The sequence below is a fragment of the Ornithodoros turicata genome, chromosome 5 (genome assembly GCF_037126465.1).
Source record: "Ornithodoros turicata isolate Travis chromosome 5, ASM3712646v1, whole genome shotgun sequence".
In the NCBI taxonomy this organism is placed as follows: Eukaryota; Metazoa; Arthropoda; class Arachnida; order Ixodida; family Argasidae; genus Ornithodoros; species Ornithodoros turicata.
In genome coordinates this window covers 11382565-11406546 of record NC_088205.1, presented here as the reverse complement: position 1 = coordinate 11406546, position 23982 = coordinate 11382565, and the positions used below count along the sequence as shown (strand labels likewise).

General features: G+C 45.6%; 2 protein-coding genes across 2 annotated transcripts; both read right to left on the bottom strand.

The window, feature by feature from the left end:
* Nucleotides 1–806: 806 nt before the first annotated feature.
* Nucleotides 807–11781, bottom strand: LOC135394013 (plasma kallikrein-like). The gene is made up of 6 exons (XM_064624433.1): nt 11674–11781; nt 9103–9292; nt 8453–8543; nt 5896–6082; nt 2848–2996; nt 807–1046 (listed from the first exon to the last, which is right to left on the bottom strand). Exons 1-6 carry the CDS (start codon nt 11729–11731, stop codon nt 864–866), a joined length of 858 nt encoding a protein of 285 aa, XP_064480503.1. The 5' UTR covers nt 11732–11781; the 3' UTR covers nt 807–863.
* Nucleotides 11782–15548: 3767 nt separating this feature from the next.
* LOC135394017 (plasma kallikrein-like) lies at nt 15549–21978 on the bottom strand. The gene is made up of 6 exons (XM_064624439.1): nt 21875–21978; nt 19481–19664; nt 18961–19048; nt 18641–18827; nt 17342–17490; nt 15549–15787 (listed from the first exon to the last, which is right to left on the bottom strand). The coding sequence occupies exons 1-6, from the start codon at nt 21930–21932 to the stop codon at nt 15605–15607; spliced, it is 849 nt and encodes a 282-aa protein (XP_064480509.1). The 5' UTR covers nt 21933–21978; the 3' UTR covers nt 15549–15604.
* Nucleotides 21979–23982: the final 2004 nt, after the last annotated feature.

Sequence of the window (23982 nt, the reverse complement as noted above, 5' to 3'; positions counted from 1 at the left end):
AATAAGAAATCGAAAGAGCTAAGTAAGGGGAAATGCACAACGAAAAAAGAAAAATGAATTGATAAAAAGAGTAAAACATCATCCCTCCCTCTCCCTTCTTCTGACTCAGCAAAAACGAGACAATAAATGGATATTAGCGTGATTCGTTCACACAGTGATCAACTTGAAGGATCTCATAGCAGTACATCTCCTGATTGATTGATTGATTTTAAAAGAAAAAAATGGAGCGGTACATCTCCTATGAAGCTATTAGCGAATGTTTTGTGGTTATTCCCGTATACCGGGAAAATACTTCGCATGTGCTGTACTCGCAAGCTCGCTATTCACTATTCACATGTTCGCTATTCAGAAGAAACAAAATTTTAAAAAAATGCTGACGGAGTGCACACTGCAGAGCTCCCATAGGCGAAAAGAGAGCCCCATTAAAGGAATATTCAACTGTGAAAGCCCAGACCGGAACTGTGCTAAGTGCACTGCAAACGGATTTTATGCCGTGTATAGCTCGGGGCGCATATGCCGGAAATAGAGTTAGCAGCTACTTGTACAGTAATATTTCGGAAATTTTGCTATATCTGATGAATGCTACACCTAATAGTACATTGGAAAGTGAAAAAAAAAACAAGAACGTTTGCTGCCGCGATGGCCCGATGGTCACATTCACTGTTCAAAAAATTGATGAGTAAAAAAGCCGTTTGCAATAACTATGCCCCGCCCTAAGCACGTCTTACTCGTCTATCAAACTCTGTCGTACCATGGCGATTAAAAAGGGGAAATGAGAAAGCAAAATCAACCACACAGAACACCAATGACAGAATTTCTTTTTAATGCAGACATAGAGCAAGTTGCTGGACAGACGTGTTCCTTCACGGGGTGTTCTCACGGATCGTAGAATGAATCCAATCCAGAACATAATTTACGCGCGCAAATACAGATGGCTCATTGGGCAAAGCGCATAGACTACTTTTGCCGCCTACCCACGAGGATATTCCAACTTGAACCCAAGATCCGTCTTCTCTTTCGCACACGATTGGACCTCCAGAGTCACCCTGTTGCAATAACGATAACGTTATATGAGAGAAAGTTGTGGAACGGAGCACCGCTCGCAAGCCACATACAAAGCAGTATTGTTGGTGGCAGTGTATAGTAATGACGTACACATATACACATATCACATGGGTTGACGATGTGATAGGGGGGATTTATTTGCAGAAAAAAAAGGAAAGAAAACGATATAAGGGGAAAGGTCACCCATGCAGCACTCCGGCTTGCTATAAAAAGAAAGCAGATCCAAAAAGAACAATAAATAAGCATGTAATAGAAAATAGATCAACTAAAAAAGGGAACCTGGCTCGGTGCGATGCGCCATTCACCGTCGCTTTGGCGGCACATTGCTTCTTTGCTTTCCTGGAGGGTTTCAAATTGAGGCGACTATGAAAGATTCTCCTGCTAGAGTCCGCCCGCCCGCGCGCCCGTCCGTCCGTCCGTGTGTGGGACAGGAACTGCATCTGTATCTGCATCTGTTGCGCGGAGTTTGACCCCGGCGCCAGAATTATCGCTTGACGGTGGTCATCGCCTCATCGCAGGTAATTCGCCATGATGGCGCGCTTCCGTTCGTACTGCAAGACCGGGAGGACGTCATGCACGTCACCGCGCACCCCACAGGTGACGCCACACTTCTCACTTCCGCACTCCACAGGCAAGCTGAAGGCACACAAAGGTGATACACAACCATGCACCATGATACAAGAGGCCTCGTTCGTTTTAAAGGAATCTGCTGCCGCCTTTTGCGAATTTTCCGGCCACCTCTGTTACAATGCCTGTAGAAGGGCATCGCATAAGTCCTAATGATATGTCTTCAGGACCATGATACAAGGGGTCTTGCTGGCTTTAAGATCTCTGCTCCCGCCTCTGCCGAATTTTGCTGTCACCTCTGTTACAATCCCAGTAGAAGGGCATAGCATAGGTCACTTATAATATGTCTTCGGCACGAAGGGGTCTCGCTCGTTTTAAAGGCCTCTGCTCCCGCTTTTTCCTGTTTTGGGGGTCGCTACTGGTGCAGTCCCAGTAGAAGGGCACAATATAAGGCATCGTTATGGTTTTTGGCACCATGATACAAAGGCTTAACCCGTCTTGAAGGTCTCTGCTGTCGCCTTTTCCGGATTTTGTGGTCACCTCTGTTAGAATCCAAGTAGAAGGCCATAGCATAACCCTTCGCTAACGTGCCTTTGGCACAATGATACAACGTGTTTCGCCCATTTTAAGCGGCTCAATCACTCTTAAAAGCTGAGGCACACACCGGAGTGCTGTTGACATCCTGAAAGATAGTCGAATTATGCCGAGGTATTAGATCAGATGCAGGAAGCTCTTCATGCCGACCATCACCAGATGATCCAAAGTGCAATAGATAGCCCGAAAGCCAATGCCATAATATATGCTTCCAATAATCTACATTCTGACCCTGACCTGTTCTTTAGCGCCGCGTACAATGCTGCCAGCTCATAAGGTAGGAATAGCTCAGGGGGTTTTAGCACAACGTGAGGCTGAATTGGGAAAGATTGTGAACTGACCTGATCAAGTAATAAGTTAACATTCGCCTTAATGACGGGAGCCGTTTGTCCGACAGTGCTGCGTTTTACTCTCTAATGAGTTAGGTCATGATAACTTGAGACTCCAAACAGCACGCCGTGTGTACGAGGTTACCAACTCAGGTCATAGGATACAAAATTGTACAAGCTGCCGCCGTCGAAATCCTCTACATGCTAGCCTCCATGCGTGATACGGCGCCCTGTTAAGAGCCCTTCCGTTATTCCCTGCTGAAACTTCAATGACAAATACTAGATGACTTACATAACATACGCCCTTCCCGCCTTCTTTATAACCAGCACAGAGCATGTCATCAGTTATATTGCGCCCATATTCTGCGTACGCTAGCGCGCACTCGTCGTTAGTCCAAATGGGTAGGTCAACTTTTTGTAGAATGTCAGGAGTGGTTCCATCTGAAATAATGATACGAGCAAAAGGTCCTTGAAGAAAAATGTGTAGTTTCGCCGTTCTGTCAACAATTGCGCGATTTGTATACTGATTAAACACATTCACTTAGAAAGCTTTCACGGTACTTACACAATGAACCAGCATTCGAGAAAGCACCTAAACATGACGAAGCGAATGCACGCTTACACTCTCCGGATTCTCCTGTTCGTCGGCACCCTCGGCACATCCCACTCATAAAATATAAAATGTCTAAAAGTAATGCCTTGCTTTAAAAGTTGCTAGAATAGACTAGTGACCTATTCCGTCACAAGCCTAATGTGAGACTAGTCCTCTACCCCTTTGCTGGCAACGCACGAGGGCGACACGTTGTTAATTATTTGAGAATATATCACACTATTAATTAATGTCAGTCTAGTCAACAACAATAAATCAATGAAGTGATGATGACATGGGATACTTCCCCGCGGTGGACGCAGAGTATAGTCACGTGGAATAGTGTACATCACCTTCCAGTTATACAAAGCCTGATCCGCACTGTTACGTTTGCGTTTCGATACGTCCGTTCCCACAGCGCCACTGCGTGACGGATGGGTTTGCGTCGCCGCCCATGGCGGCGAAATGACGAAGTAACACCGCGTGGAATCAGCGTGCATTACTTGAGGATATTGTAGGATAACATTTATTTAGAATGTAGTTTTCTCTGCAGCGTGTTGTGCAACGCATACAAGTATTTGTTTTTTGTCTATGGCATGTTCTGCAGCGCATAAAAGTCCCTGTATTTTTCTCTGCGGCGTGTTCTGCAACGCATAAAAGTGTTTGCGTTTTTCTGTGTGGCCTGTTCTGTAACACATAAAACTATTACGGCAGGTTTAGGTAGCTGTACCAAAACTACACAGTAGAAAAGAAACAAGGATATATCCGTAATTTTACACAAAAGTGACTGATACTGTTGCCGGCATCGGTGCCGTAATTAACCTAATGCAAAGAAATGCGTTTGGAGTGCACACTGCACAGCTGCCATAGCAACAAGAGAGCCACTTGCATTAAAGGGATATTAAACTGCGAAAGCCGAGTCCCTAAGTGTAGGAAGTAAGGGATGGTGTAAGGGAGGTAAGGAGGTAAGGGATGGTGTAAGGGAGGAAGCTGTACAAAGGAAGGACACTGTATAAAGCTACACAAAGTAACAGAATGTCATTCGCACATCGCGTCACAGCTGATGATTGCGACACCAGGGGCGAACGGCATTATTTCTACATTAGTACATTAGTTCTACTAACTGTCTTTGTTAAAAAAATCTTTACAAATATTTTCAAAGAATGTTCTCTAACGCTTGAGTATGCCTCATTTGTGTGGAATGCGCCTTGCGCTACTGATCTCAGGCGTCCTGAGGTTGTACAAAAGGAAGATCTTTACATTGTTCATTATTTGTTCCAACGAAAACTTCCTAGCTTGAAATCGTATGACTCTTGACGGTCTCTTGAAACTGTTCCACCTACACACGTTGGCTTCACGACGCAAAGTTGTAGACGCCATGTGCTTTCACAAGTTTTCCCATTCAAGGGTTGATCCTTCATCCTGTTAAGTCGTTAAAAGTTTTGTCCACCACGTGCTGCACTTCGGAATCCCCCCCATCCCTTTACGTTGAAAAAAGTTGGCCATCTGATCCTATTGTTTTCAAATTCTGTTTCAAACTCACTTCCTTCGTCTCGTGACCTTTTCTCTACCTCCACTGTGTCCTTCAAGCGTGAGGCTACTTTTCTCTTGGTATCATTCTCATTTCGATGTAATGATATACTGGAAATGATGCTCATAATGACCATGTATCGGTATATAGCGTTGTTTCACGTCATACACCGTGCTATTTCCTAACGTTGTTTTTGATTCATGTTCAATGTACATTTTCTTTTAATGTATGTTTTACGTGTGTGTGAGGTATGCCAACACTAAGGCACCAATGGCTGTTCTTGAGCAGAAATAGATACATATATGCTGGAAGAAAGGGTTCGTGCGACAGCGAAATTAAATACGTACTAACAAAATCAGAGGCAGGCAACGGAGATGTAGGAAGTAGGAAAAGGGGGAGTTTTTTATTTACTAGTGGAAAGTTAAGGGGGAAGTCAACGTTGCGGCGGAAGCTCCGCCTTCGTCAGGACGGAGGCGTCCTGACAGTCCTCACGAGGGCGGATATATATAAATCGAAACTAGCGAAACGTTATACTATTTCACAAAATTGTTAGGCCTCAGACGACACTTAGTTGGCTAATATCACAAGCAAAGACGAGCAGGAAGCCCATCTGCAACATGTCGACTGGGAACAAGGGTAGTTGTGCGAAAAACAACTGCCTTCCTTCTTGTCAAGAGTTATCAAATTCGTGATAAAATACTGGAATGCAAATTTTCGTTCGTCTTTGATTTCTTCAAATGGTTTATCCTTGTTGCCTTTGCTACTTCTCTACTGCGAGGGTACGCAACCGGTGCGAGAGGCAAAAGCGACGAATGCCATTCACATGTATTACCATTTCTTACACTGTGTGACAATGAACGAATCCCATTCTTTGCGAATGTCATTCACTGGCAATGACATTCAATTCGCCGTGTGACAGGGGTATTAGATATATTGTTTTCACTCTTGTAAATTTTGTGCATAAAGCATGTTGCATCCCCTTCTTCTCAACAATGCTGGCAATGCGGAACGGGCCATCATTCGCCTCCTCTGACGATTTGTGCAGTCTTCGTGGAAGATAGCGTGAGGATACAAATCGGCGTCTTCTCCTCATTGTCGCGTTTCTTTTCACGCATGACGCAATGCCCGTCAGTGCACTGGCTTGTTATATTCCACAATGAAGAATGTGTTCGTTTTAGTGTCCCTTTAATACTTCATAAACGAAATCCAAGGTCACATACCGTTCGCCGTACGACCCCAACCGGTTGCTGTGCATGTCATGTGGGTGTAATCTTCTTCGGGTTCTGGTAGACACACGGGCCCGATGTACTCCGTGAAATTCACCGGTTCAGATAATCGGACCAGACAATAGTCATACTCCAATGCTGCGCCGTCGTCGATTGATGCAAATTTTTTATGCATAATAATCTACAGAACAGAGAACAGCGCCCTGTATTGAACAAGCTTTCCATCAAGTCGAGCAAAGGTAGTGTTATGTATTGGGTTGTTTATGTGTCGGGTTCTTTGTTATCGCATGGGTTATGTAAGCGCGGTTCGAAGACGACGACGATGGGCGCGCGACAAAGAGAATAGTAGAAGAAGAAGAAGAATAGTGCGCTGGCCAAGCCGGTACTGTCTGTACGCAGGGGACTACTAATAAAAGGTAATCCGGGTACATCGGTGTTCGCTTATGCTTATAAGCCATCAGGAACTCACGGAAACTCGGATCTAACAGGTAGATTGATATATACATACATACATGCGTACGTACATACGTACGTAACACATACATACATACGTACGTACGTACGTACATACATGCATACGTACGTACGTACATACATACATACGAGGGGCGTTCAAGTCAAACCGGGAGTTTTCATTTTTCGCAAAAGTAACATGAACTGACAGGCGAGAGAAAATACTTTTATTTTTCAACGTAATCTCCAGCTGCACTAATGCACTTGTCCCATCGTTTCACGAGGGCTTCAATGCCAGCAGCGTAGAAATGCTTACCGGCGCGTAGCAGCCATTATCGGACCGCATTCTTGACTTCGTCGTCGCAGCTGAAGTGGCGGCCCCCAAGGAACGCCTTCAGTGGCCCAAAGAGATGGAAATCGCTGGGGGCGACGTCTGGACTGTAAGGGGGATGTGGCAGCAACTCCCAGCCATTTTCCTGTAAGGTGCATGTCGTGAGATGCGCGGTATGCGGGCGTGCATTGTTCTGTAGGAGGAGGACTCCTTTGGTAAGGAGGCCCAGCTTCCCGAAACTGGAGGTGTTCATGAATGACAGTGTTCAACGTTCCCACAGAAAGGTCCGTCTTTCGAGCCAGTTCGAGACATGTTATCCTTCGGTCCTTGAGGATCAGGTGCTCCACAAGTTGGATGTTCTCAGGAACTCTGAGACTGGGCTCTGAGCCGCTCTGGCCAGGATCGTCCTGCACTGATGTACGGCCGTCTCGGTACCATTTGCACCACTCAAACGCTTTGCTGCGGCTAAGTGTATCGTGGTCATACTGAGCCTGAAGTCTTCTGTGAATTTCAGATGGCTTTACGCCTTCATTCACGAGGAAATTCATGACAATTCGCTGTTCGATAGGCGCGCTCACCTCGTTGTCGGCCATCTTGTCCAGCACGTGTCTTCTGTTTTGCACAAACTTTGGACCATCACGTGGTGAACGCGGAGGCCTGTCGCGTGTGAAAATGACGAAAATGAAGTAGCGGGAGCCATTTGTACACTCAGGAGACAGAAAGTCCCGGTTTGACTTGAACACCCCTCGTACAGGCGTACATACATACATACATACATACATACATACATACATACATACATACGTACGTACGTACGTACGTACATACATACATATAAACCAACGTAAATTCACCATATAGAACGTTAGGAAGTCGTTTTAAAATAAGGTGAATGGCAAAAGGGCTAGGAACGCAGACCAGCTGGTCCGTGACAACAGGAAGAGTAACGCACCACACCGGGAAGAGGAAGAACGAACACCTACTGCCCTCGAACACAGCAGGCCTTTTAATGACACAATCCTAACTTCCCAACAACTTCCTGATAGATGGCACGGGAGAAATCGAGGGCACGCTCACAACGACGAGTCGTATACTTCAACTGAACTATGGCAGTTGAAGAGAAGCAGAAGCATTCAGAGGCGTGGGTTTGAATCCCACTGCTGTGTTGCGCTTCTCCTTCTACGTTTAACTTGCCTCATCCACTACAACGCTACATGAGCACTGATTTGTTTTCTGCTTGCACCGAAGAGTAGATCATTTGTCGTTAGTAGAAAGTTCGACTGAAACGTTTTTAATTATACATAGACACGCTTAAGGAGCCAACTGTATCCCGACAAGATGGGGAGGACGTCGGAGAACTGGCGATGACGGGCATCCACAGTATAAACCCTGAGAATGCGAGACACACAAACGACACCATGCAAGTATAAAACACAGATAGCTGATTGATTGATTGATTATTTAAAAGAAAACCAGGGAGAAATTGAACGGGGCAATTACCAGGGCACAACGTTGTATAATCAGGGCATTGGATGATGGGAATGGGATGCATTAAAAAAGGATTGTGTCTAGAGTGCTGCGTCACTTTTTGAAGTTCGGCTGTGTTTTAGGCTTGTATCGTGTCGTTTGTGTGCCCCTCAGTCTCAGGGCTTTCATTTATGGATAACAGTAGGACAGTAGCGCATCTTCGCTCAGTTCCTTTTGTTCAGAGTTGCCATTTAGGGCTTATATGTTGTGAACTTTTGCCACTTGACAGAATAATATTACCTTCTCAGAATACCTCTCTTCTTGTGTTTCCTCGAACTGTCCCAGGTTTCGCTTCCCAAACAGTGCCACGAATTCAAAGGGTGGATGGATACTTGACAATATGACGAGAAGAAAGTGAGAGAACATGTGGTCACTGAAGAAAGAATGTGTAAGCAACTGCAACACACACGCACACACATAAATGGGATCATGATGTGGTGGGCCATAAGCAACTGCAAGTATAACCTTGAACTCTGCAAATAAATATATGCAGGGTGCTTACGTGAGCACACAATGCACTGGAACCCTACGGTAGAAGACACGCAGTTCATATAGCACGAGCTCACTACTACAAAGCGTAAATGAAGCATTTAGTGGAAAGAAAAAAACAAACAAAGCTACATTCTAGGCGGTTGCTATATACTTTACATAAAAACGATAAATTGTAAAATTATTTCAACCGCTACAACGTGGCTCGCCATGCTACTTACTTGAGAGGGAACACCATAATGGAACTTGGACTTAGAATATTACATCTACGTATAATTAGAATACATAAACACACACACAAAAAAAAATGACGTGCATCAGTCTCGTCACCAAACGCGGCTACGCTGCAGCTCTTGGTATTCACCTAGACTTATTTTAAAAGTGAACTTCGTTATACGTACTAGACACAGCAATGTGCAGCTGTCAGGATCCAGTTCTCATTTATAACAGACGCCCCACATCCGCGCACCGCCCCACGAAGTGTCGGCAACCTAGGGCCTAGAGACACTTGCCAAGGAAACTCGTGAGGCAAAGCATCCGTTCCACCAATGACGCGTGGAGTGTGATTACTGTACCCTCTGTGACCACATTCTGCAACGAAATAATGCGCACTGTCACGTGACAGTTGAAACTGGAAGGACGTCCTGTCGTGAGCGGAGGTGAGTTTTTACGGAAACGGAGCACGCTAAGTGAAGATTGTTTTGTAGTACGGTACCCAATTTTTTTGTTTTTTTAAATCGGGTAGAAGCAGCGTGCGATAACTATTAGAACATGCCAAACGTGGTAGGGTGTATTAAGTTGTCACAGTAACGCGCAATAAAATTCATAAAATGCTTCCATCAAATCATGATGATGATGATGATAATAATAATAATAATAATAACAATAATTTATCTTTGGTAAGGTGCCATTAAACAACCCGAAGGTCTGTGAAATGGTGCACCAAACATGAATGGATTCAAAAATACAAGTATAAACATAAATACAAAGAAGCTACACGTCAAACACAGTAGACAGAACAGCAAATGTTAAAGTCAGGCGTGGGAGAAACGAAACAGCTAAAGCGAAGACTACATAAACTTTATCTAAACTAAACTCGCATAAACTATACATGAAAAATTGACTTGATGGCATGAGTAACATTAGATGAAGAGGGTTGAGCATGATGATGATGATGATGATGACGAGGGGTGTTTCACTGCTGTTGCGCCGCACGATACATCATTTACGAATCGATTAACCAGCCTTGCAACCGATTGGTACGAGGCAAGCGCTGTGTTGCTAGGCATTTTTTGTCAATATAAGAATATAACGTATACAAGGTGTCCCAGAAAACGTATCATTGAATTATAATAAAAAACTACACCACTTAGAGCCATGCGGTCAATGGCATTTGTTCTTAGTGGGTTTTTGCCACCTCCTCATGTGAATGTCGTGTAACGTAAGTTTAATTATGTAAATTTTTGCGAGCTTCAGTCGGAAATTTGCCTAGTAAAGATGACTTTTTTACCCCACCAGTGTGAAGAGCGTGTCTAATTTAGTGAAATTCATGATAATTCACAGTGATATTCACGAGCTATCCCATCGGAAAAAATAGCCGGATATCATGCTTTCCGGAGCACCGGACCATAGCGCGCGATGACTTTTTGAGCGCAATCGCTCTCAGAGCGACGAAAGGAGGTTTCGAAGCCAGCCCACAGAGTGATAGTAGAAAAGGTAAGTTCCTAAAATTGGAAGAGGGAAAGGATTATCCCAGCGAAAGTCGTACGTGATAAGCCGTGCCTGTTTTATCTCTCTCTGCGATGTCGGGGAGGGCTGGGTTTCCAACCTCCTTTCGTCGGACTGACAAAGATTGCGGTGAAAAATTCATCGTGCGCTATTCTGTGCATGTGCGTGTACCTCCGTAGAGCATGATGTTCGGCTATTTTTTCCGATGGGATAGCTCCTGAATATCCCTGTCAATTATCATTAATTTCACTAAATTACACACGCTCTTCACATTGGGGGGGGGGGGTATAAAAGTGACCTTTACTAGGCAAATTTTCTACTTAAGCTTGCAAAAATTTATATAATTAAACTTACGTTACACGATATTCATATGAGGAGGTGGCAAAAACCCAGTAAGAACAAATGCCATTGACCGCATGACTCTAGGTGGTGTAGTTTTTTTTTAATTATAATTCAATGACACGTTTTCTGGGACACCCTGTATACCACACATAAAAAACGTGAGCGTAAAGCGCTTGCCAGTACCAGCAAGAGGCCGCTCACCTTAGCTGCAGTGATTGGCCCCTATGAAGATCATGTGCTCCATCGTCGGGTTCTTCACCCGTTCATGGACTTCCTGTCGTCCACTGGATTGCTCTATACTTTAGTTTTTTCTTGTATTTTCATCCTTCCTTCATAATATGCACATAATGTTCCACGTGCAATGGGGTAGGGTACCGCACCACCACGGTGAAACACCCCATCTCATCGTCATCATTTATTATTGCCGTTGTTGTTGTAAACGTGGTGTGGCTTATTTGTGTGTGGCCACACGTGTTACAGAAGAAAGACTAACTAAAGTTTCGGATAAGGAATTTACGGAACAACAAGCGTTGACGTTTCGGTCCATCTCCGTTTCAGGGAATGCGGCCATTAGGAGTCTAGCAAAAACAAAAGGAAGCTCAACGGCGAATGAAGAAGAAGAAGAAGAAAAAAAAAAGAGTGATTATCATAAATTTGTGGTAAGTTGTTCTGAGACTAGAGTATAAGGCAATAGACACAATAAGGATGTGGTGCACGTAGATCCTGTTGAAACAGTGAATTGGAGAGAATGATAGAACGTACGTGATTTAATGAAGATCATGCATCCAAAGCAACTCGTTACAAAAACTCAAAAACAGTAAACCTATTGCCTAAAACAGTATGCCTAAGCAACTTTGGATTTATGTATGCATGTGTGATGACGATCATTCTCGTCTACTTACTTGCAGCAAGTGCGCAGTAAATGACTGCACCAAACAGGACACCTACTTTCATCACCATGATGTAAGGAGAGCAGGAATAATTTTGTTAGCTTCCGCGTAGATTATATACCTTTACCTTTACATGGGATGATGCAAGCGGTGTACGTCGACCACCAGGTTAAGGTCTCTTGTGTCAGCACGATCAGGGGGTAAAATAAATTGCGCTGTTGTGTTATCCACGTCAAAGACTAACGTAGTGCTCAAGAAATGTGCAGCCTTTCTGCACGTACATGCCTGTCTGCACCGTTTCCAGTTTGTTGCCAAAATGACATCGGGTGTCGCAGCAAACACACCACCACTGTGCCGATTGACGCAGTTATCGCTTCTGATTTGAGGAGAGAGAGGGTTGTATTCGCCTTTTTATGGCAATTCAAGTTGCCACGAAGAGGCGTACGCCTCCCATTTTCAGCAAATCTGGAAAGTGAAAGATATCCTTCTGCATGGTGGATGGTTCCGAGCGTCCTTAGTCGCGGAAGGACTGGAAGTCTTCGTGGCACCGGACGTTGTGACGTGGGCTTGTTTATGCCTACCTGAGAGTGTCATGTACACAAGAAATAAGTCACGGCGCCAAAGGCGGCTTTGAGAAACGTTGCACTTGAGCACGTTGTTCGTATTCTCACTACCGGAGAGCTTGTCGTTAAGCCTCGCAGGTGCGAGACCCTTCGGTAATATTCCCCCGGTCTGCTGTTCTTTTAAAGTGTTCTATGGCTCCTGCATGTGGCTTCCCCTCGTTTCTACACTTCTGCAGCATACCGTGTTCAACTTTTCATTATCGTTATGGTATAAGGATCACGGAATCACGGTAATGCGAAAAGCGCGCTTTTGCTGCGTCGGTGTCCCTGTGGCGTAACACTGCTCACCCTCGTCTGTTTACTCATCGCGGTACCGGTTCAGTAGGGAGGCCTGGAAGGATTACAAGAGATTTAGCAGGTTGGAAGGTCTTTGATAACGGTTCCGAGAATATCATGCGCCAAGCACCTGATACCTTTGAAGTGGCTGGCACGACGTTGCTCATCTTCGACCTGAAGGCTTCCTTTTCATTTTTGGTTGGTTCCCAAGGAAGGCTTGTGATGTGTTAAAACTCCCTAATGTTCCATTCCTTTTGATCTCTCTGCCCCGCGTGTAGCTGCCGCTCTGTAGCGCTGCTTTCACTTTCAATACCTTCGCGCGGATATGTAACTCTCTTTTTTTCCTCCTCTCTGCTGCAGAGGGACGAGGGTTTTTCGTTCAACAGGCGCGACGATCTCCTGAAACCTGCCCGGTAAGCAGCTGTCGCTGTATCAAGACTGACAGTGAACGATATCTTAGCGGCATCACTTTTAAGCTAATGGATTACTAGTTCCCGGCGGCGTCTGGAAGGCAAAAATAAGCACTGTAACGTAAGCGTATGCGCCTATTGTGTATGAGTGCAGGCCTTCGCTCGTGTTGTGTCGTGCAAACCGTTCGAAATACTTCAAACGAAAAACGTGTTCCCTCCGAACTGCCTCGAGGCATGCTTTCTTCGCTGGAACTACCAAAATAACCAAACAGTAATTTAACGTTCTGTGCCTTTCAAGCTGCGCCCACAGTCAATATGTCTGATATGGACATCACGCTATAGACGAGTTCAGAATCTCACTACTGCTGTCGCGGGTTCGGTCTTCTCCAGGTCCGGGCAACGTCACCTTTAGGGCTCTCCGCAATGTGTAAGGTATCTGCTGGAAATATTTAATAAGTCATGGAGGTCAGGGAAAGTACCTGACAGTTGCCAGCGCGCACGTATTATTCTGGTATTCAGAAAGGTAAACCGCTATCGCAGCTTTACGCCTTTGGACCAGTGAGCCTGAGTAGCTGCCTTGGCAAATTTATGGGGTGCATGCTCCTCGCAGGACTGGAGTGGTGGCTCCAACATCACTGCTTCTTCCCGCAGAAAATGTCAGGTTTTAGTCGGCAAAGAGCAGCGGTCGATTGTGTTCCGGATCTCATCACGTCTGTGGAGGACGCAAAGGTGCACAAGGAGACAGCGGTGGCAGCCTTCCTCAATGTTAAGCGGGCGTATGACTCTGCAGGCCACATTGCTGTCCTTCACGGTCTTGTTGATGCTGCCCAAGCCTTCGGAGCATTCTCATGGCTAACTAGTCTCCTCCATGGAGTTCCTCCACAAGAGCCCCCACACCGTCACCCTCCGTCATTAACTTTCTTTAATTAACTTTTCCATTATAAAAGCTACAAAGTTGCCCCAATGAGAAAATCTGTTCCATTCGGTCACCTGATATCGTAGCCGTTTTCACAACAAATATGCGTAAGATAGATCGCCCGCAAAAAAAAATCTTGAAGGAAAACCATTGCGCTTCTTAGGAGACGCGTCCTTCGTTCACCCCCGATGTGAGAGGGAGAAAGAGCACACTATCGCCTCTCGCGTCCTGGAAAAAGATTAAAAAGGAACAGAAAATGCAACGCAAGATAAGGCCAGTACCGAAGAGCCACCCGATACATTTCTTTTGTTTTGTTTCAGCAAGTTACAGCTCATCTACGCATGAGGCGGCACTGTGCTTCTTCCCCCTCTCACGTTGGGGATCAATGAAATACGCGTCTTGGAAGATGCGCAATGAACAAAATAAAGAAAAAAATGGCGTTCTTTCATGAATTTTTTGCGGGCGATCTATCGAACGGATTATTGTTATGAAAACGGCTACGTTATCAGGTGATCGAAAGGAACAGATGTGGGACAACTTCGTAGCTTTTATAATTAAAAAGTTAATTAATGAAAGTTAATGAAGACATTGCCTTTGGACTTTGCTAATACCCTCCTAAGGAGTGCCCTTCAGCATATGCTATATTGCAATTGATTTCATGTTGGAGAAAGTGTCATATATATATATTTAAAAATATATTCGCAGTTAGCTGGGACACCCTGTATGTTCCTCTCCCAAGTTGTCCCCACATTCGTTGGCATGTGTGATGTGATGTGATGTGATGTGAATAAAAAAAAAAGAAAAATGTTATGAGACTATTGAGTAATCATTTCTTACTTTTTCTCACGTCCAGACGACCAAACCCTTAACCTACTCTTGTCATAGTGTCGCACATGCCTCGGTCGACCACACTGTAACAAAATCCCGAATTTCACAGAGAATAATTCTGTGTTGCCGGCAAATGTGCTGTAAAGTAGTTATTGCAAAAAAAAAAAAGAAAGAAAGAAATCGTTGTTTGTTTGCTTGTAAGAAAAAAAAAGAAAGAAAGAGGGGCAATTGGACTCCTCTCCCGACTTGTTCTGCTACTCCGAACATAAATTATCTCCTTCCTTCCTTCCTGCCCCCCCCCCCCCCCAAAAAAAAAAAAAAACTTCTCATGTGCTGTACTCGCGAGCTCGCTATTCACTATTCACATGTTCGTTATTAAGAAGAAACAAAATTTAAAAAAAAATGCTTAGGGAGTGCACACTGCAGAGCTCCCATAGGCGAAAGGAGAGCCCCATATATTAAAGGAATATTCAACAGCGAAAGCCCAGACCGGAACTGTGCTAAGTGCACGCCAAACGGATTTTATGCCGTGTATAGCTCGGGGCGCATATGCCGGAAATAGAGTTAGCAGCTACTTGTACAGTAACCTTTCGGAAATGTTGCTATATCGGATGAATGCTACACCTAATAGTACATTGAAAAGTAAAAAAAAAAAATCCGGCCGCGATGGCCGGATGGTCACATTCTATGTTTAAAAAAATTGATGAGTAAAAAAGCCGTTTGCAATGACTATGCCCCGCCCTACGCACGTCTTACTCGTCTATCAAACTCTGTCGTACCATGGCGATTGAAAAGGGGAAATGAGAAAGCAAAATCAACGACACAGAACACCAATGACGGAATTTCTTTTTAATGCAGACATAGAGCAAGTTGCTGACTGACGTGTTCCTTCACGGGGTGTTTTCACGGATCGTAGAATGAATCCAATCCAGAACATAATTTACGCGCGCAAATACAGTAGGCTCGTTGGGCAAAGCGCATAGACCACTTTTATCGCCTACCCACGAGGCTATTCCAACTTGAACCCAACTTCCGTCTTCTCTTTCGCAGACGATTGGACCTCCAGAGTCACCCTGGTGAAACAACGGTAACATTATATGAAGAAAAAGCGGGCGCAAACGGAGTACCGCCGACCAGCCATATACAGAACAGTTTGTTGATGGCAGTGCATAGTAATGATGCACACGAACTCGTAAGATGATGATCTGATGGGACATGCAGCGTCGCTATGGCGGTACAGTGAGGCGGAGGCGCTGAAAGTGAGGCGACTATGCAAAAGTGTCCTGTTAGAGTCCGTCCGTTTAACGGGTGCAGGACAGGAACTGCATCTGCGTCTGCTGCGCGGAGTTTGATCCTGGCCCAAGTATTTTCGCTTATCGTTGGTCATCGCCTCGTCGCAGGTCATTTACGATGATGGCGCGCTTTCCTGGCTTTCTCTTTGAAGGCAAACGAAGGTCCTACACCACCATGCAACATGATACAAGAGGTTTCGCCCATTTTAAAGGGCTCTGCTGCTACCTTTTCTGAATTTTGTGGTCGCCTCTGTTACAATTCCAGTAGAAGGACATAGACATAGAATGCGTCGCTTATAATATGTCTTATGCAAGCCGTCGCTGAGGTGTTTTTGGCACCATGATACAATCTGTTTCGCCCGTTTTGCCGCTGCAAGAAATTATCCAGAGAGCGTGAACAGTTGCAGAAAAAGGCAGGAAAGCTGAGTCCCACGCCTCTCACCCTTCCGAAGATAATGGGAAGCTAGAGAATAAAAAAAATGAACTTAAAGTGCTGTTGACTTCCTCAAATATATTCGAATCGTGCAGAGGTATTAGATCAGATGCACTCGAAGAAGCTGTGCGTGCCGACTCTCACCAGATGCATTAGATAACCCCAAGACCGAATGTACACTCTCCCCCACTGTTGCCAGCTGATAAGGTAAGAATAGCTTAGGGGTTGTCTAGCACAGCGTTAGGCTGAATTGAACAAGACGGTGAAGTGGCTTGATCAAGGAATTAGGTAAGATTTGTCCCAATGACGGGAGCCATCGGCCCGACAGCGTTGCGTTTTACTGCCCAATGAATGAAGTCATGCTAACTTCAAACTCCACCCAGTAAGCCGTGTCTAGGAGTTTACCAACTCAGGGCGTATGATTCAACTTCGTACAACCTGCCAACGTACTAGCCTGCGCCTCATGCCGCGCCCTGTTAAGAACCTTATCAGTGTGTGTGTGTGTGGGGGGGGGGGGGGATGTCGATGTAGCTTGCCGTTGTTGGCCGCACTCAAGTGGCCATCGTCACGACTATAGCAAAAAAAAAAAAAAAAAAAAAAGAAAGGAAGGAAAGTGGGAGAGGGGAGGTAAGGACTTCAAAGTGATGCATAGGCATGATGACCGATGCTGATGGGACGGAGGCACACTGTAGGTGAGAGGTGCACTAGAGTGGTCTTTCCGCTAGGCCCGTTTCTTGAAGAAAGCGCACGAGGCCGCGAGTTTTTCAAAGTCGTTCCCCACAAGAACCTTCGGGGAAGAGGACGTCCGTCAGTATGCCAGGCCTGGCGTGGGGAAGGTGAGTTTCCCGCAACCTTATCCGTAATTTGCTGCTAAAACTGTAGTGACAAATACTTTGACTTACATAACACGCGCCTTTCCCTCCTTCTTTATAGCCAGCACAGATCATGTCATCAGTGATATTCAGCTGATGTGTTGCGTAAGCTAGAGCGCACTCGTCGTTACTCAAAATGGGTAGGTCCACTTTTTGCAGAATGTCAGCAGTGGTTCCATCTGAAAGAATCAGAGACGAAAGTGATATTTGGGGGGGTGGGGATATGCAGTTTCTGCGTTCTCTCAACAATTGCTCGCTTTGTAAAAATTAGACATATTCACTTGCACAGCTTAGAAGCTTTCACGGTACTTACACAAAGGTCGCATCACATCACATGACTAGCGTATTCACATCACATCGCGAGAAAGTATTTCACATAACGAAGCGAAAGCATGCGAGTAGCCAAGGGACTCTCCTGTTCGTCGGCATCTCTGATTCATAGAAAAGAAAATGTCCAAAAGTAACGCCGTATATTAAAATTTGGTAAAATAAGCAAGCGACCTGTTGCGTCACAAGCCTAATTGTGAGACTAGTCCTTTGCTTGCGACGAACGAGAACGACACGTAATTAATTGTTCCACACTACATAAAACAATTAATGTCAGTCTAACAGTAAATCAATGAAGTGATGACGACACGAGATGCTTTCCCGTGGTGGACGCAGACTTTAGTCACGTGGAGTAGTGTACAGATCTTGTGGTTCTATGAGTGCTGAATCTGTGCAACAATTCGTTCGTTTCGTCGTCCTACAATTCGTTTTATAATTCTTTCGCTTCGTCGACTACACCGTATTCTGAGGAGACAGCTGCTGCCAGACGCCAACCGCCGAGTAATTTTTGAATAGCTTGCCGGCTTCGGCCACAAAAACAAACAAAAAAGAACCTATTTACACTTTGGGATCACGTTTCCGATCTTCCCGTGTACTTAGTGCTCCGTTTTTATTAAACTCCCGGTCTTGGCAGCTTATCCACAATCTGCGGTACACAGGACCACGAATACGAGTCTTTGTGATATTTCCTGCTCACGCACTTGTCAACACTGGAGCGGGCTCTCACTGGTCTCCTCAAACGATATGTCAACCCATCGCAGCAGATCGCATGAAGTGACCAGTTGTCCTCATTGTGACCCCATTGTCGCGTTTCTTGGGAAGGAGAGGGAGAGGGAAAGCCTAAACTGCGGTTTATTTCGCTCATATATCATGAATGACGCAACGCGTGAGTTCCGTTCCTTTTGGGTTGGTGTCTATTCACGGGCATTCACGCATTCCGTGATGAGCAATGTTTTCTCTGTTGTACCTCTTTAACGTTTCATGTCATTTCAAGTTACATACGGTTCTTCGTCAAACCCCAACCGCTTGTTGTGCATGTCACGCTGGTGTAATCTTCCTCAGGTTCTGGTAGACACACAGGCCCGATGTACTCGGTGAAATTCACAGGTTCGGATAACCGCACCAGACAATAGTCATACTCCGCTGCTGCTCCGTTTTCGATCAATACATATTTTTCATGTATGACAACCTAGGGAATAGATAACAAGGTATCACTGTATTGAGCAACAACAACAAAAATGTGGAACCGTGGAAGAGTTAGTTGCCATGTAGGGCTCATCTGTTGATAATTTGAGCGGTGGACAGAATAATACGAGTATCACCTTGTCAAAATACCTCGCTTCCTGTGTTTCTTCAAAGTGTGCCACGTTTTGCTTCCCAAACAGTGCCACGTATCCAATATGCAGGGGGCTACGTAAAAGTATGATGAGGAGATAGTGAGAGAATATGTGCCCACTCAAGGACAAAATGTGTAAATGACTTCAAGCATAACCGCAAATAAATAAAGACTGTGTGATTACGTAAGCGCACAGTCTAGTAAGCTGGATGCCTACGGTAGACGTCCCGCTGTTTATGTAGCACGAGCAAGTTACCCCGGCCGTTTCTATAAAGCACAAATGAATCATTTAATGAAAGAAATTCAGCTAATACGCGGTTCTTGTGCCATATGATCATTGTACATACAGAGGATGAATTGTAATATTGCGTCAGCTACTACGCCGTGTGGTTTGAGGAAACACGAACGCTGAAGAATATCTCGTGCATCATTCTTGTCATGGAAAGCGTTGCAGCTGTTCGCATTCTCACTTCGCTTGCACTAACACTGAAATTCGTAATACGTACTTGTAACAGCAATGTGCAGCTGTGATGATCCAGTTCTCATTTACAACAGATGCACCACAGGCGTGGGTGTCCACAGGAGGAAGCTTAAAGCTGAGAGACACTTGCCAAGGAAACTCGTGAGGCAAAGCGTCTGTTCCCCCAATGATACGTGGACTGCCATCACTGTCCCTTCTCTGGCCACATTCTGCGACGAAATAGTATGTAGTGCAGTGCAGTGCAGTGCAGCGCAGCGTAGCGCAACGTAACGCAACCTAACGTAACGTAACGTAACGTAATGTAGTGTAGTGTAGTGAAGTGTGAAACACCCCATCTCATCGCCAGCAGTCATTATTGTTGTTGTCGTTGTATGACATTTGAAATTCAAAGAACATTCTGTAAGCGTAGCTGAGTTTTTACGGAAACAAAGCACGATCTGTGAGGATTGGGTTATGCAAGTTGCCCAGTCCCTGGAAAAGACGGCAGTAGCTCGCCGAAACTATTGGGGCATACCAAACGTGCTGGGGTGTATTGAGTTGCTCCAGTAACGTACAATGAAATTCATAAAATACATCCGCCAGATGATGATGATGACATCGGGTGTTTCGCCACCGGTGCCCTGCACGGTACATCATTTACCAATCAATTCACTAGCCTTGCAACCGCTTGCAGTCAGGCAAGCCGTGCGTTGCTAGGCATTTTTTGTGAAGCTATACATAGCATATACAGGGTGTTTATTCTTCCTTTCGTGACAGATTTTTCATTTAAAAAAAGCTATAAGGGCTAGATGGGTAGAAATCTAGCGAACCGGTAGAGAAGTACGAAGGGAGTTGCCTCAGGACAGGAACCGCCATATTTTGAACGGAGACTGTTCGTCTACTGGGCACCGTCCTCATCATTGCCATGGTATTAATTTCTTCCCTCCGGGCTGTTGACCAACAATTCGCATGAACCTTTAACACGTCACACCAAACCCTTAAATACCATGCCAATGATGAGGACGGTGCCCATAACAAGAATAGTCTCTCTTCGAGATATCGGCGGTCCCTGTCCTGAGGCAACTCCCTTCGTATAAGGACTAGAGACATGCTGTTTTCACTTCTACCATCTCTCTACCTCTACCATGAAAGAGCACACTGCCGCCTCTTGCGCCCTGAAAAAACATTACAACAGAACAGAAAACACAACAAACAGAAAATACAACCCAACATAAGGGCAGTTCCGATAGCGTCACCTGATACACGTGTTTTGTTCTGTGTCCGCAAGTTAAAGCTCATCTTCGACCCATTAGGCTCCGTCACCCTCTCACAATGGGGTTGAAGGGAAGACGCGTCTCCGAAGATGCGCAATGAACAAAATAAAGAAAAAAATGGTGTTCCTTCACGAATGTTTTTGCGGACGATCTACCGAACGGATTTTTGTTCTGATCTCTCCATCTCGGTGGTGCCGATAGAGGTATCTGGATGGCAGTACGAAGAGGTACATATTGATCTGACCCATCTTCCATGGAGATATGACGAACTTGACGTGTGGCCGCTACGACACCCTCATCTGCCAAATAGGCGACAAGGTCCTCGTCGGTGTACTCAAGAGGGATGTCCAAGACCTTCCCCGTATTTTTGAGATATTTGACGACGGTATCATGACCGTGACCGCGATACCGGCTACCTCTTGCAGGCCCATCAGGTTTGAAACAGACCCCCTCCGTCTTGACAAAAATGCACATCGAGCCGTCACGGTTCACGCGATGATGAAGAATAGGCTCTCGGGCCGCGGAACGAATGGTCTGTGCAATGCTGTTTGGGTTGACTTTCCAAAATGACTTCTCGGAAAGCGTCGGCTTGAACAGAACTGGATACCTTGTGGTCTGTTTTTCTTGTATGTGACAAGTGTGAAGGGGTCACTCATGTCCTCATCCAGGGTGTCCTGGCGGTCCGCAGGAGGAGTTGCCGGGTTTACAGAGTAAGACTCAGTGCTGGAAGACCAGTCCTGAAGCACTGGGGGTACCGCAGGAGGTAGTTGTCCAGATCCGGTATCCTCTGGACGCTCTGGTCGTTGTGGCGAGCGACTTCGGTCGCGGAAGCTAGAGCGACCGATGTCTTGAGATGGACCGGCATGATGCATATCAGCCGGTGTGAGGGCCATAGGCCCTCAAAATTGTGGCAGCTAGGCCTTGGAAACAGACCAAGGAAACAGGAGCGACAGAAGCTACGTCCGTGCAGTGCAAGCGCGAGCATAGCATCACACCGTGAATGAATTGGAGAGAATGATAGAATGTACGTGATTTAATGAAGACCATGCATCCAAAGCAACTCCTTACAAAAACTCAAAACAGTAAACCTATTGCCTAAACCTTATGTCTAAGCAACTTTGAATGTATGTATGCATGTATGATGAGGGTCAGTCTCGTCTACTTACTTGCAGCAAGTACGCCGTAAATGATTGCACCAAACAGGACAGCTGCTTTCATCACCATGATGTAAGGGAGAGCAGGAATAATTGTGTTATCTTCCACGTAGATTATATACCTTTACCTTTACATGGGATGATGCAAGCGGCGTACATCGACCACCAGGTTAAGGTCTTTTGTGTCAGCATGATCAGAGGTCTAAAATAAATTGCGCTGTTGTGTTACCCACATCAAAGACTAACGCAGTGCTCAAGTAACGTGCAGCCTTTCTGCACGTACATGCCTTTCTGCACCGTTTCCAGTTTGTAGCCAAAATGACATCCGGTATCGCAGCAAACACACTCTGCGCCAACCACTGTGCCGATTGACGCAGTTATCGCTTCTGATTTGAGGAGAAAGAGGGCCGTACTCGCCTTTTTATGGCAATTATTCAGGTTCCCACGAAGAAGCGTACGCCTCCCATTTTCAACAAATCTGGAAAGTGAAAGACATCCTTCTGCATGGTGGATGGTTCCGAGCGTCCTTAGTCGCGGAAGGACCGGAAGTTGTGACGTGGGCTTGTTTACGTTTACCTGAGAATGTCATGTATACAAGAAATAAGTCACAGCGCGAAAGACGGCTTTGAGAAACGTTGCGCTTGGGCGCGTTGTTCGTATTCTCACTGCCGGAGAGCTTGCCGTTAAGTCTCGCAGGTGACGAGACCCTTCGGTAATATTCCCCCGGTCTGCTGTTCTTTTAAAGTGTTCTATGGCTCCTGCATGTGGCTTCCCCTCGTTTCTACACTTCTGCAGCATACCGTGTTCAACTTTTCATTATCTTTATGGTATAAGGATCACGGAATCACGGTAATGCGAAAAGCGCGCTTTTGCTGCGTCGGTGTCCCTGTGCCGTCACACTGCTCACCCTCGTCTGTTTACTCATCGCGGTACCGGTTCAGTAGGGAGGCCTGGAAGGATCACAAGAGATTTAGCAGGTTGGAAGGTCTTTGATAACGGTTCCGAGAATATGATGCGCCAAGCACCTGATACCTTTGAAGTGGCTGGCACCACGTTGCTCATCTTCGACCTGAAAGCTTCCTTTTCATTTTTGGTTGGTTCCCAAGGAAGGCTTGTGATGTGTTAAAACTCCCTAATGTTCCATTCCTTTTCATCTCTCTGCCCCGCGTGTAGCTCCCGCTGCTTTCACTTTCAATACCTCCGCGCGGATATGTAACTCTCTTTTTTTTCTCCTCTCTGCTGCAGAGGGACGAGGGTGTTTCGTTCAACAGGCGCGACGATCTCCTGAAACCTGCCCGGTAAGCAGCTGTCGCTGTATCAAGACTGACAGTGAACGATACCTTAGCGGCATCACTTTTAAGCTAATGGATTACTAGTTCCCGGCGGCGTCTGGAAGGCAAAAATAAGCACTGTAACGTAAGCGTATGCGCCTATTGTGTATGAGTGCAGGCCTTCGCTCGTGTTGTGTCGTGCAAACCGTTCGAAATACTTCAAACGAAAAACGTGTTCCCTCCGAACTGCCTCGAGGCATGCTTTTTTCGCTGGAACTACCAAAAAAACCAAACATTAATTTAACGTTCTGTGCCTTTCAAGCTGCGCCCACAGTCAATATGTCTGATATGGACATCACGCTATAGACGAGTTCAGAAGCTCACTACTGCTCTCTCGGGTTCGGTCTTCTCCAGGTCCGGGCAACGTCACCTTTAGGGCTCTCCACAATGTGTGAAGTATCTGCTGGAAATATTTAATAAGTCATGGAGGTCAGGGAAAGTACCTGACAGTTGCAAGCGCGCACGTATTATTCTGGTGTTAAGAAAGGTAAATCGCTATCGCAGCTGTACTCCTTTGGACCAGTGAGCCTGACTAGCTGCCTTGGCAAATTTATGGGGTGCATGCTCCTCGCAGGACTGGAGTGGTGGCTCCAACATCGCTGCTTCTTCCCACAGGAAATGTCAAATTTTAGTCGGCACAGAGCAGCGGTCGATTGTGTTCTGGATCTCATCACGTCTGTGGAGGACGCAAAGGTGTACAAGAAGACAGCAGTGGCAGCCTTCCTCAATGTTAAGCGGGCGTACGACCTCTGCAGGCCACATTGCTGTTCTTCATGGTCTTGTTGATGC